The sequence below is a fragment of the Carassius auratus genome, chromosome 18 (genome assembly GCF_003368295.1).
Source record: "Carassius auratus strain Wakin chromosome 18, ASM336829v1, whole genome shotgun sequence".
In the NCBI taxonomy this organism is placed as follows: domain Eukaryota; kingdom Metazoa; phylum Chordata; class Actinopteri; order Cypriniformes; family Cyprinidae; genus Carassius; species Carassius auratus.
The window spans coordinates 2,213,729-2,228,853 of NC_039260.1; the positions used below are offsets into that span (position 1 = coordinate 2,213,729).

A 15,125-nucleotide genomic window follows, 5' to 3' on the forward strand; every position below is an offset into this window, starting at 1 on the left:
CTAGTGGCCATGTTCATATTTACCGTTATCCAAAGTTGACTGTGTGAATGTAATTTCATCAAATAATAAATAAAATATCAAACCAAGTGTCAATATATATATATATATATATATATATATATATATATATATATATATATATATATATATTTTTTTTTTTTTTTTTTAGTTAGTTCTGAAAAAATCTATGGCATGGTATTTTTTATGTAATGCAGTGACATTTATACGTGATCAAATGTACTTTCTGAGTCCACTGTAGGTCTTTCTTGAACCTGAATGTTAGCTACAGTAATATAAGAAACACTGCAGGAAATGAAGTTAATTGATTCATCTTTATTGGACCAACAACAAACCTTTTCACATTTAAAAGCAAAACAAAAAAACATTCACAAAGACCTCATTGAGGATATAGATTTCATTTAATATTACACTTGTCTATACAACAACAGATTCTACAGATTACTTACACAAACAGTTTGATATGCATAAACAAAAGCTGACAAAAATCTTCTTTGCACAGTGACCGACAAGCAATCAATAATTAATAAAATAGATTAGGCATGAAAAAAGATCTCGTATGCACATACTACATTAGAAACAGAGATGAAATGACTTGAATGGCTATTATATTGTATAACTGTTTTCATCATTACATGGGCACATTGATGAATTTTGACCAAAAGTTGCATGTCATATATTATTAAATTATTTAAAACTCTCTTTATGCAAATGCTCAAATAATGTTCAACAATTAGCGCTGAACCAGGAAGCAAATAGTCAGTTTAATTTGCAAAAAGCACGTCTGCTTGTTAGTCAAGTACGCCACCTACAGGCAGTTCACAGACACAACCACAGTAATGCTCGTCACATTATAGAAATTTTTAATATGCTCACAAGTTAACATTATAAGTTAGCAGTATTTACAGTATGCTTAAAATAGCACAGTACTACGACTTTTTCTATACTTTATATATATGGAATACCTTAAAGATCTACTATATTTGCCAAAATACAGCCATTATTTAATTAGACAAGCACAAAACCGGATTTCAAAATGCAAAAAGAAAAGAACATTTAATTTATTAATAAATGAATGTAACTTGCTGAATTAATAATGCAACATGGAAAGGTTGCATAACAACAATGTATCTGTTTGACGATTATCACTGCATAATGCATGACGTTTCACAAACAATTTAATTAAAAAAACAAGGTGTAGTATACAGTATTTACAGTTCAGAATATAGTATGTTATATTTCACTCCGAACTTAGAGTGCTTCATGTTCATGCAGACCGAAGAAAAAGGCTCTTCTCCAATCAGACATTATAAGGTGAAATTCATTCATATTTAAAAACTCACAAAGATAATACTGGCCAAATGACTAAAATACATTCACGCTCACAACATTGCAACAGGATTTGTTTTACCATACTGTAAACCCAGCCATTTCTATTTGTAGTTTTTGGTCACGTTGAAAGGTCAAATAAAAGCTTCTAAGACATGTGATATTTACATCTGCGATTAAACTGCTTCATGGAAACACAATGACGGTACAAGCAGTGCAAATATGTCTCTGTGTTGTTAAAACAAGATCCTTCTCTAGTAGGACAAGATGTTTCATCAGATGCATGTTGAGCTGTACAAAGTGTTATTAAACCATCAAACATCTGATAATGACCTCCAGATAATGTGCAGCAGATGCAGTCTGTTAAACAGATGGTGGGTGTTATTCTTTCCATTCCAAATGCTCTCATTCATCTCTATCTCTCATCCATAATTCCACACATCACTGTCTCAGTGCACCTATTTATCCTAAATATCACGCATATACAGTATGCTGCTCCTCACCAAGCCTGCATTTATTCTGTCAAAATAGAAAAAACAGTTATATTGTTTTCTATTTGAATATATATTAAAATGTAATTGATTCCTGTGATGCAAGGCTGAATTTTAAAACATTTCTCAAGAATCATTTCTGATTATTATCAATGTTGAAAATGTTGTGTTACTTCCATATATTTGTGGAAACTGTGATACTTTTTTTCTTCAGGATTCTTTGATGAATCGAATGTTCAAGTTCAAATGTCCATAGGGTGATGTATGATAGTTTCAGTCATCATAAATACATTTTTGTAACACTGAATCAATCTATAAGAATATCTTCAACCATTATGTACAATTTTCACAGTACAGGGATTTAATGCATTGGACGTTTTGTATTTAAATATTGACTTTTTTCGATTTCAACGTCCACACAGCCGACTAATTGTACACACTGCATGGTGTTTAACTATCGGATATCACCATACTTTCCTAGTTAACTAATCACACAACAGTGAGTCTTTACATTTTGTATTACAAGGCATTAACTAATTTAAAATGGACTAAATTCCATACATTTCTAGAACTTAAATCTGAGTATTGAATAAAGCCAGGCTCAAAATTCTTGTATTGTTTTTTTTTAGAGTTTTTTTTTTTTTTTGGATTTTTCTTTTTATTTCTTCACCAATCACAAAATACTGAAAAATATTTTCATCATGTTTACAGAAATTAAAATGTCATATAAATTATATTAATAAACCAGTGTTATTTCAGTATCATTGATATACTTTTAAAGCATTCTAAACAGGATTTTTAAATTTTTAGTTTTTACTTTACTTGTTTTGAGCAATTTTGTTGTTTTTGTTTTATTAGTATTTTTTTTATGTTCATATAGTTTTTATACATCATTTAGTTTTAGTTATTTTAATACTTTACAATAATTAAACAAAAATGAGAAATGCTGCATTGACAATCAGCTTTAAATTCAATTAAATTCTTCCTTTATTTCAGTTAGCATTTATTTTATTTCAAGTATCAGAAATGTTTTTTTTTTTAAATGGTTTCAGTTGTAGTAACTACGTATAATAACCCTTGAACAAGTCCTTCTTAAAACATTTGGTGTGATGTATGTGCTGCTGAAGTGGAGATTTTTGGATTAGTGTATGAGAAAAAAAGAGCTTTTATAGATATGTACTATAACTGAAACTGAAACTGAAATAGTGTCTAAATAAACACTTAATAAAGATGCAGTAATCGATTTCTGAGAAAGCCTGTTGAAAGCCGATCGGACCAGATCTCCATAACACACTTGTAGCCAATCAGCAGCAAGGGGCGTGTCCTCTAATGATGGGGGGGAGTGCCTGTTTTGCAAAGCATGTTAAAGGATTGGGGGCGGAGCTATTAAAACAGGGGTGTGATCATTTTGATTAGCGGCATGTCTGTCTATTTTGAATGTAATTTTCCGCTACACTCTTACAAAATAAATAATTTGTAAACCTTACCCTTAAAAAACTCAAATATGTATAGTTGAGAAAAAAAAAAAAAAAAACGATGTGATTGTAGTGTCTTGCTTTAACACAGTTATTTCTGACCCAAGCAGGTGTGTTCCAGTCAGATTTTGTCAACTTTGTCTCTGAGCGAGGTGATCTTGAGCAGCAGACTCCTGGTGCTGCGTCTGTACTGCGGTTGGGTGAAGTAGAACAGAATGGGGTCCAGAACGCTGTTCATGCTGGCGAAGGGTCTGGTGCATTTGTAGACCACAGACAGCAGGTTCCTCAGTTCGCAGGGGGCCGTGGGAAAGGCCCTCACCAGCAGGTAGAGCGTCTTTGTCACGTGGAACGGCAAGAAGCTGATGGCAAACACCAGCATCACAATAATGATCATCCTGACGGCTTTATTCTTCCTTTCTACAGCCACGGCTTCTTGAGCTTCGCCGACCTGCCAGAGAACCCGTGCCATTTTGCAGTACAGCACCACGATCACTAGAAAGGGCACGACGAAGCCCAGAAAGGTCAAAGTGATGCCGTATGGGAAGTACGCGGTCGAGCGCTCTGGAACGCTAAGGTCGTAGCACACCGTTCGGTTGCGCTGGATGCCGGTGGCGGCGAACTCGAACGTTGGAGCGCAGAGAACCGCGACGGCCACCCAGACGCCAGCGCAGACCAACCACGCCAGCCTGCGTCCACCTTGTCTGGGCCACACCGTCAGCGGATGGCAGATGCCCATGTAGCGCTGGAAGCTGATGCAGGTGAGGAAGAAGATGCTTCCGTGCAGGTTGCTGTAGAACTGGAAGCGAACCAGGCGGCAGGTGAAGTCACCGAAAGGCCAGTAGTCTTTGCTGGCGTAGTTGTATATGAGAAGCGGAAGGGAACAGACGTACAGGAAGTCTGCCACCGCTAGATTCAGCATGTAGATTTTGGTCCGCGTTAGAGTGTGCCAGGAGCCCCAGATCCGCAGGATGATGATGAAGTTGAGCGGCAGTCCAAAGATGAAGACCAGGCTGTAGACGGAGGGGAGGAGGAAGCGCTTGAAGTCCTCCTCGTAGGTGCAGGAAGGCAGAATGGAGGTGGAATGGTTAAGAGATGCCATCTTATCAAATATTGCTTCACATTCTGAAAAACAGAAACGTTAATGCATCAGTGTAGTCGTACATTATGCATAGATAATCTTGTACTTAATGTTGTTTTGTGGTGCTTGTCTGCCCACATAATCCTACAGGATTATTATGGTTCACTAAAAAATAAAAAATAAGTAACAAAATAATTTGCATTTTAAAAAATGCTAATAACTATACAGACATTAAAAAAATGACATCAACTTAAAGGAAAACAGAACATATTTTTTAAAAAATTTATAAATACTAATAAAACTATATTAGTACCTAAATGATAGTAAAATATCACTGCCATGTAAAATGATGACAGCAACTGCAGTGAATATGATCTTAGAACATATTATACTTTTAGTTAATAGTATAATATTCAGTAATAGTACTCCAAGTATTATTATAACTGTACACTGTTATATAACTAAAACTGAAATTATGTATACATTAAATTGGATGAAAAAAATAACTTCAAAAACGTTAAAGTTAGGAATATAGCCTTAACTAAATTTAAAAGCAATACAAATGTAAAAATGTATTCTATTTTTAAAGTTTAAAAGCAATAAAATTACCAAAAATGCTAAATATATAAATCATAAATAATATATATAAATAAATAGAAATGAAAAAAAAACACATCAAATTATTAAAACGTACAATGACAGCTAAAATATGTCAATAAAAGCTTATTCATAATATCAATAAATGCTACAATAGTATACAAATAAAATGAAATTGCTGCAATATTGTTGCAATGTTGTTGTTTTTTTTGCTAGGTTGATTATTTTGCACCTTGTAATCAACTATTTTCTTTAAAAATACACATTAAAAATGCAAATAAATTAATTAATTATTTATTAATACTTGAATCAATGTTTCATCTTCACATATTTATACATTTAGTCAGAATGCATGATAAGCGAGATAATGCAGTCAGCCAGTCATGATCACAAAATAAAACTGAACTGTACATTATCCAGTATATGTTATATTATATCTAAATCACTAAATTTATATTGTAACCCTTCCCCAACATTACCTATCCTTTAAAAAAAAAAAAAAAATTTCAATTGTGGAATAATTCAAATAGACACAAATGAAGCTCATATTTAAATATCTGACATTTGAATAAAACATTTGAGGCATCATTCAGATTCTTAGGAGACATTATTGGAGTCTTAAGCAATTTGCCCCCAAAAAAACAAAATCTTTCCAACAAAACTAAACAAATGGATCCCTAAATGTTTAAAAGCGCACATCCATTCAGCGTGTGCACGCAAAACACATTAATAAAGTCCAAACATAGTAAGTAAAAACCAAATTAGAGAGAAAATATCTCTCCTTTAAACCCAATTAGAGTTAAAACATTCAATAAATGAGCAAACTAAGTGTGTGTGCCAGACTCTCAGGAGCCACTGGGCAACTTCATCCATCAAACCACTCACTGCTATATTTGACTCGGTGTTCTCTAGTGTTGGATAACACTGAATGTTAAGACACAAGTCAGATATAGAAACAGGACTGGATTTACAGACATTTTCCCGTGTGACTTTCCTAGACAGATGTAATTTTACATGAGAGTATTAGAATTATATTAATAATTGGTGTCACTAATAAAATGCAATTTGAAAATTCAAGGCAGGAAAGCGTCACTTGACCAGCAATGGAGTGTGTTGATTGTGTAAAGATGTGAGACCATACGATAGGATGTGGAGGACATCATAAAGACTTGGGGTTTACAATTATGAATACTTATTAAACAAATGCATGTGAAGAGGAAAGAGACATTTGATTTGATTTGATGCTCTGGACTTGAGGTTATAATCTACTAAAATGGCCTTAAAATAGCATCTACTGCACAAGCATATTAACAGAAATGGCTTAAAAGAGCCATTATTTACACCCACTGACTAGAAAGTCTAAATGCAAAGTGTGTCACTTCTGTGTCACCAGTGGCAGCAAATGGAATTGCAACACTTCTGTTTTTCATTCTCCTGATAGCATTTTATTTCTGATAATATATCTTTCAGACAAAAATCTTTGTTAACTTTAAATAAAAAGATGCTTTACAATAAATAAAGCTAAATGTAGCTTTCTTAAACCATTCATGAAGCAATTTCTTTGTCGCAAACATACAGGTCACACTGAGTTACATCAAACTTCATAGTAAAGCAGCACAAATCTTGCTAAAGAATACTGAAGTTCACATTCCTCTTTTACTCCTTTCAGTTGCTAGTTTGAATGAGTTGATTCATATTCAAATGAAGTGGCCTATTCTTATTATTAAAGAAGGCCAAACATTCACGGGAACGGTGATAATGGACGGCCACAAAGACTCCTCAAAGGCTCCATTCACGTGTTCTTCGCTTTTATGTCCAATTCCTCATTTTATTTCTCAAAAAAAAAAAAAAAAAAGAGAAACTTGTCCAAGTCCATAGATAATAACAGAGTGATTTTTATTAATGAATCCTTGGTAGATTAATTCTACAGCTATTCACACTGTCAGAGCGTGTCCTTAGATTGCATCATTTGAGGTCTATGTATGCATGCAGAAGCAGAACCGAATCTTTTACTAAATCTGCTGTCTGGAGCGATTCCCAAAATGTGCACATTCAAGTAAAAGCCTCATTTCCAGTTATGCCACCAACACACACTACTGCAGGTAATGGGATCAGTAAATATGTGTTTTTTCCATAATACCTCATCTTTATGAGCTTATCTACACTATGATTAGTGAAAGCTTCACTGCAGTACACAAACTAAAGTCTTTTCTCCCTAAAGTTCTTCTCTTTCATCACAGCGTCTGACGTCATTATCAAGAAGTGTTGTGCAACACCAGAAATGAGACATTCCGTTTCACAAGAACGTCTCTTTGTCTGAACCTGTGTGTGTGTGTGTGTGTGTGCCCAGTACTAACACGTGTGTGTGAGTATTTAGCAGATGCTGTTAAACCAGTGGTTTTTGCAGTAGTCTGATCACACACACAGTCTGTCTTCAGTAACTGTCGCTGAAGTGCCTGATTCTGCTGATTTCTTATCATTAGTCTAGCCCAGTCCAGGTCATCAGCTCTTCATCATTGTGCTCAGAGACAGCTGGAGTGAAAGCAGAAGGCTGGATGTGTCTGGACAGGTTTGGGAACACACAACTGACCAGCCTCAGGTGTGACTGAGCTAGAACACTGAGTACTGGAACAGAGGAACGTCAGATTGGGTTTCTGACATGCTTATGCTCGATGCATATTTATGTTATTATGTGAATGTGGACCACAAAATATGTCTTAAGTCGCTGGGGTAGATTTGTAACAATAGCCAAAAATACATAGTATGGGTCAAAATTACAGATTTTTATTTTATGCTAAAAATCTTAAGTATGATATTAAGTAAAGATCATGTTCCATGAAGATATTTAGTAAATTAACTACTGTAAATATATGACGTAATTTTTTATTATTAATATGCATTGCTAAGAACTTCATTTGGACAACTTTTAGGATGATTTTCTAAATATTTAGATTTTTTTGCACCCTCAGAATCTCAGATTTTCAAATAGTTATATCTCGGCCAAAAATGACCCCTATGACTGGTTTTGTGGTCCAGTGTCACATATTTATGTTTTATAATTATCTTAGATTTCTATTATATGTAATATTTGTATTGTGTATGATTTATATATATATATTACACTGTATTATATTTTTATTATATCTTGATTAATTGAATTTGAATTGATTTCTCCAAGTATTACCACAAGGACAAGCTGACCAACTTATTCTGGAAAATGTGTTTGAAGGTGGTTGCTAGGGTGTGGTTATTATTATTTTGCAGTATTTCTGTTTCATGTGTAATTTTGTTGTCCACCAGACAAAAACTGTAGATTTAAAGATTGTAGATTAGCACAAATCTCCTACCCAACTTTGATGGTTTCATTTTCATTAGACACTGATAAGTCAAACATAAAGGTCTAGAAAAGCCTCTTGCTTCTATTCTGCCCCAGGGTTATTTGAGTTCTTGCATGAAGTCATAGACTCACGGTTAAAAATAGTCCAAGAACACAGCTGGAGTTTGTCATATTGATGGTAAAATGTGACCAGGGGGTATTTATAAAAAAGCAGGTTATGTGACATACCCAGGTATGTTTGAGGATAAGCGGGTGGATAACCCCGGCTTTCGTTTCCAAAATCAGAGGTTACTTTCAGGTTATGTAAGTAACCATATTAACTTGCTCTCTGAATATAACCTGCTCCAGGGTTAGTTCACTTCAGCGCTATCAGTGCACCTGTGATCTACTGATGAGAACACAACACTATATAATATTACAATATGTAATATAGACTGTTATATATATACATATAGATGTAGTTTTATATATATATATATATATATATATATGATGAAGTGCTAATATAAGTAATAAATAAGTCAAGAAGAAAGAAGCAGCAAGGTGCGCTTTTTCTTAGCATCCACTTCCATAGAAACGCACGATTCGTCGCTCTGTAGAGAATGTCTTGAGGCTTAACCAAGAACATAGACCTACGCTACTTTGGCGTCATCGAAGGTTAATGCCCCTTTTTGGGGGAAAACAAATGGATTCCTGATACAGAACTCGCTCCAGGGACCTTTTGTTTTTCAGTGTTTCTGATGTGTACAGGCCTGTCAGACAAAATTACAAACAGATATTGTATAATAGTTATATTGTTTAGTCCTAGCCTGCGAATATTTGAAACTTAAAATCAGTTAACAGCCAAGGTAGCATGCCTAATGAGAGCTAACGTTAATCACGTAGCTACTAGCAGCTTCATATTTCTAACTACAACAAAACTGTCAATAGCTTAAATCAAGTGAAATATGATCCAAGTAAACCACCGACTACTCTTGACATGGCCTCATCGTCTAGTTTATCATACTGTGAGTATGTTAATGACAAAAGTAAACTACTTGTCAATTCCACGAGATAATGGTAACGTTAGATGTCCATATTTGGACACTGCGTGGGGTTATTAATCTAGTTTTCGACCATTTCAAAGGGAAACCTCTGTAAACACCGTATCCAGTAGCTTCTTTAAATACCTCTCGCGGTCCTCGGCCGGCAAAGAGAGTGTGTATGTTTCTGCCATTTTTGCTATCAAGAAATTAGAGCGAGTTCTGTATCAGGGGAATCCGCTTGTTTTCCCCCAAAAAGGGGCGTTAACCTTCGATGACGCAAAAGTAGTGTTGGTCTATACTCTGAGTTGAATGAACTTACCACTGGGCGCTTTTTTTGGAACCACATCGAGTAAGCAAGGTTTGGGGTTAATCAACGAAAATTCAGGGTATAGCTGATAAGTTAACCGTGCTTTCTGGAATACACCCCTGCATTAATGTAACCGTGCTGACTGAGATGTTGGAGCTTCATGGAGTGGAACGGAGAGGGAGGGGTGGTTATGGCCGTTGATTTAAGCAAACAGAGATATCTATCAGCTGTCTGCTGGCAAAAACTCAAGAAACCCCAATCAGGACTTGTTTGAGTCAAGAGTGTTTAGTCTTAGTGCGACTACATTTATTTCTTGTGACACATCTGCAAATATCTGCAGGGGTGGTGACAGAACGTTTGAGAAAGCAGCAACCTGAAACTGCAAGAGTCTTTATTTAGCTGTTACTCCACATGACGAGCTCTTATGCAATTTTCAGGCTAATTAAAGTGATAGAAAGAGAGCATTATTTGTTCACATTCATGGGATTTGCTCTTTTCCAAACACACTCTTTCACACCTTTTTCTGGGAAATTTGTCACAAGGCATTCTTTATATGCTAAGCGAACACAACGCCACATTTATGAGTGACATAGTGTTAGTTTGAGGTCATAGAATTGGAAGCAGATACTGGTGAGAGGGTCAATCACCTTGCAAGCATGTATCATACCAGTCAGGAACACAAATAGCAAAGTAGGGCATGGGTTTGCTTCCATGCAACATCAAGTGGTGACATTTCTCTACAGTGCAATTACACATACTACAACACACTGATAACAGCAGGAAATTTGACATTTTGGCAAGGAAAGTCATGTTTCTATGTGGGACATTGTTCTATTTTATCTCTTCCTACCGTTTGGCTAGTGTTTTCTCTCTGTTGAGGGTTCAAACTGCCTCTTGGCACCATTCATCATGATTAATTTAAGGTCAAAGAATAAAAAAAAGGAGGCTATTGTAAATTCTGGCCTGGATTAACCACCTCTTGGAATGTTTTCTTTTCTACACACATTTCTTCCCACTATGATGTTAATTCCCCTAACGACACATCTACATACACATAAAAGAAGCACAGAGCACAGACGCTATTCACTAGAGCATCACTAACCTACTGGAATCTGCACCAATGCAAACAATGACTTACAGTGGATTCCAGCACTTCCACAGAGCTGCTTCTACAGGCGTTAATATCAATCAGAAATAAAGATGTGATTTACAACACTGCATTACTGTACAAAATAAATGAACGTGACCTGGTGAGGAGCTGAAACTGTATATCAATCAATAAATCAAATATCTACTAATTTAATTAATAAATGATGTCACAGCAGCACATAGCTGAGATGTGAACATAAAGGACTTTGTCTTAAAAGATCTATATTTTACAAAATGATCAAGATGTTTTTAGTTTTTTTTCAAAATCTGAATTATGAATATACAATCAAAAAAGAAAAAGGTGTTAAGTCATTATAATTAGTTATGGGTTATTGCAATGATTTGTTAATGTCAGTTTCTTTAATGTTTCACTGTTATCTATTTCTTTGTAGCACTAGAGAAGTTTTCGTAGGCTATTATTAATTTTGTAAAACCATGACAGGCAACAGAACATAATATATTTCTATAAGAACAAAACCTGGATTAGGAATTAGTATTATTTATTAGTAGTATCTACATGCACAAGTAGCTAACCATCACTATGCGTGCCCATAATAAACAATTGATGCAAATAATCATTTCATCCCACTTGATTTTAATATCCTATCGCTTCCCAAACTTACCTTTGCATCCACCCTTTCGTTATTTCCCAGCTGAACACCAGAAAACAACTCTGTCTGCGAAGTAAAAGCGAATCTCTTCCGAGCAACGAAGAAAACAGAAGTAACGAATTACTCCGCATTGCTCTCTTCTTCTTTCTGCACTTTCGCGTCATCGTCAACCCACCCCCGGCTCATGAATATTAATCACCTAAGGTCACATCTGATTGGCTGATAGAATTTTATAAGTGTTTTTTTCTTACTGTTTTTGCTTTGGTAATTTTATGTGTAGATTTCTGTAGATAAATGTATTCATTTTATACATAATCTATATTGTGGCACATTAATGCTCATTGTGTACTTACTATCTCACAGAAAGTTGGTGGACAAACATCGTATTGTCATTATATTTCAAATTGCCCCGCGGTTAAAACGGCTCATACACCAATGTGTTCGAATATGCTGATCATAATTATCCGCTGATATCAACAATCAACTGAGTCAACACATTTTTCTTTTGTACATGATTTTAGCCTGCAGGCAGTTGTCTGCTGTTTACACCAAAAAAGGTTTAACCGAAGTTTCAGCAGCTGACTAATATTAAAAGGCATGGAGCAAAATGATTTTGTGTGATCCATGCACACTCCTCATGTTTTTGCTCATTTGTTATGGTAAAGAACAAGTTAAAGCAGGCACGTGCACAGGCATAACAAAAAGTAGATTAAATAGTCCACCTTGATACTTACATTGAATCAACTGAATTTACTTTTTGAATAAAAACAAACTATAACTGCTATGTGTCCTTGGTTTTTTAGCTTCAGGGTTCTTTTTGGTTCTCCAAAGAACCTTTCAGTGAACAGTTAAGTGAAAAATAAAACATTTTCTTAGTCTGAACAACAATTTAACAATCTAAAGAAACTTTTTCGACTATACACACTTGCCATCTATGGTTCCTTGAAGAACTGTTAAAATGGAATCTTGGAATCGATGGAATCTTCACAAACAATACTTTGTATCGCTGAAAGGTCTTTGTGGAATTCAAAAAAGTTGTCCTTTTACGGCATCTCTGCCAAAACCATTTTTTTACCTTTATTTTTAAGTGTAAAGAATATTTTGTTTCCATGGATGTTAAAGGTTCTTCAGCCAAAGATTCCAATTCAAAACCTATATTTTTTAAGAGTGTATGGTGACAGACCCCTCCCATAATTATTGGTGATTGGTCATAGTAGTGAGTAAGGAAAAGAAATGAATGGCAAAGGGAAATGCATCACATCGCCTACACTGAACTTGTCGGAGCATGTGCATTAATGGCTCATGTTCCAGCCATGTTGAGTGGGATGCAGACATTCAGGTTCTTTATAACATCAGACCTAATTAAGCACCTGTTAAGATCTAACAGACATTTCCGTCCGGGGCAAGGTAGGATTATGGGCTCCCAGAGCTCTTGAAATGCCTCCAAAAGCTCAATCTTTGTGGTTTGAGACCTCCAAAGGAAGCATATGAAAATGGTCGAAACATCTCTGTCTTATGTACAGTGTTGGGTCTGTGTTGATGATCTCCAGGACGACAGAGAAGGCCTGTATGATTCTGCACACATGTACTAAAGCTAATTAATTTTAGTTAATGTTATTGCAGGGAGCATACAGCTGGGATGATTAGGTCAGGAAATGGACACACGCAACACAAATTACCTTTACATCCTTTCTAAATTTACCCAGAAATGACCTCTAATGGGATTTTTGGGGCAGATTTGATAATAATAATAGTCCTCTAAAATTTCACTGGAAAACAACTACGGGGGAAAATAAACAATGGGGGATTATAATACGCTGTATTTGTTTGAACACAAACCAGTTATATTGTTGATTCACTATATTCTTAATAAAGTTATCTTTCTGCCTGATCGAAACGTCTTCATTAGAAATGTTCAGGAAAAATGGCATTATTATTATTTTTTTAAACAATTTCCTTCTTCTAAAATTCCATATCCAAACTGCGGGTTAAAAGTTAACACGAATGACAGATGTAAATCTTGTTGCTGGCAGACACTAAACAAATTCATTTGACTGTGAAGTTGATCAACTGTGACAGTTTTATTTATTTTCTTTAAACATGCTTTTGACATATCAGATCTTTAATATATTCTAGTGGCATAATTTCATATAACTTTAGACTCCGCTGTTGCTTTTTAACACAATCAATGGCACTATTACTTTTCGGCATGTGTAAATGTTTCTTATGAAAAGGTTGCAAGTATTGGTAGGAATCTGAACTATACAAAACTGTAGATGTTCCATCTGATCCTGGTCTCAGCTGCCACTGAAAGTCTCTGGGAATGTAGGAAACATGACTCCATGCGTGCTGGAACGAGTATATCCACAGAGGAAAAAAGGACTTGCTGACACTTGAAAAGCTTGAAGAGATTCATTCACATTTGAGGGTTAGTTGCAAAACAATGTCCGGTGTCTGCTTCTAAAACATGACTGGAGTAAATTGAAATGATGAAAGATTTAAAGGGATAGTTCATCAAAAAAATGAAAAACCACGCCATTAATTAATCATCTTGATGTCATTCCAAACCTGTAATACATTTGTTCATCTTGGGAACACAAATTAAAATATTTTTGATGAAATCTGAGAGCTCTCTGACCAGACAGAGACGCAAATGTTCCCAGACAAAGAAACATAGCTAGGACATCAGTTAAACAATACATGTGTACTCTCGATAATGGAGGAAGGTGTGAATTGGAGGAGAATAGTTGAATAAAGTTATTTTTGTTGACAGTGGCTGTTCAGACTAATGGTTTCATCTAAATAATTTTACAAGTTATTCTAAAACTGGATTGCTGGTCTGAAAACCCTTTCCTCCAATAGTTTTATTTATTTTCAGGGTCCTTGATGAATAGAAGTTCAAAAGAAAAGAATTTATCTGAAATAGAAAGCTTTCATAAGATTATATGCTCTCCTTCAAAGGTTTGGGGTCAGTAAGATCTGTATTATAATTAGTGTTTTAAAGAAATGTATACTTTTTATAGGAAGAATGCATTAAATCGATCAAAAGTGTCAGTAAAGACATTTATATTACAAAAGGTTTCAATTTCAGCAGAACAATTATATTTCAGCTGAATAATATATATACACACACACACACACAAATATTTCAGAAGTATTTAAAAATACGTTTTATTTAGTGCTGTCAAATGATTAATCGCATCCAAAATAAGTTTTTGTTTAGATAATATAGGAGTGTGTGCTTTATATATATATTATGTATATATATATATATATATATATAAATACACACACACACACACACACACGTAGGCCTATACATTTCAGAAAAATGTTATGGTTACATATTAAATGTATTTCTTTATAATATAAATTATATGAATATAAATATAGACAAATATTTTCCAAATATACTGTATGCGTATATAAATAATAGATATATAAAGAACCAGGGGCGGATCTACCAGGATCTACCGGGATCTACCGGGATTTACCGGGATCTTTTTAATCCTAAAAGAAAGCCTTGCCACCCCTGGTGCCACCCCAGTTGGCAGCAACGAATTAAAGGTTATGGCCAATTTGAAAATTTAGGAGCGCGAATCTTTTGTGATTCGTGATCCCGCTCTGAACTCCCAAACTGGGTCAAATGATTTGCCGTCACCAAACTGACTCAAATGATTCGCGAACCCGCTACGAACTCCCGAACTG

At 35.0% G+C, this 15,125-nt stretch overlaps 1 protein-coding gene across 1 annotated transcript; it reads right to left on the reverse strand.

Annotated features, from left to right (window-relative positions):
• Nucleotides 1–402: 402 nt before the first annotated feature.
• On the reverse strand, nucleotides 403–11,571 carry p2ry6 (pyrimidinergic receptor P2Y6). The gene is made up of 2 exons (XM_026287041.1): nucleotides 11,430–11,571; nucleotides 403–4,435 (listed from the first exon to the last, which is right to left on the reverse strand). The coding sequence occupies exon 2, from the start codon at nucleotides 4,410–4,412 to the stop codon at nucleotides 3,435–3,437; it is 978 nt and encodes a 325-aa protein (XP_026142826.1). The 5' UTR covers nucleotides 4,413–4,435; nucleotides 11,430–11,571; the 3' UTR covers nucleotides 403–3,434.
• Between the last annotated feature and the right edge of the window lie 3,554 nt (nucleotides 11,572–15,125).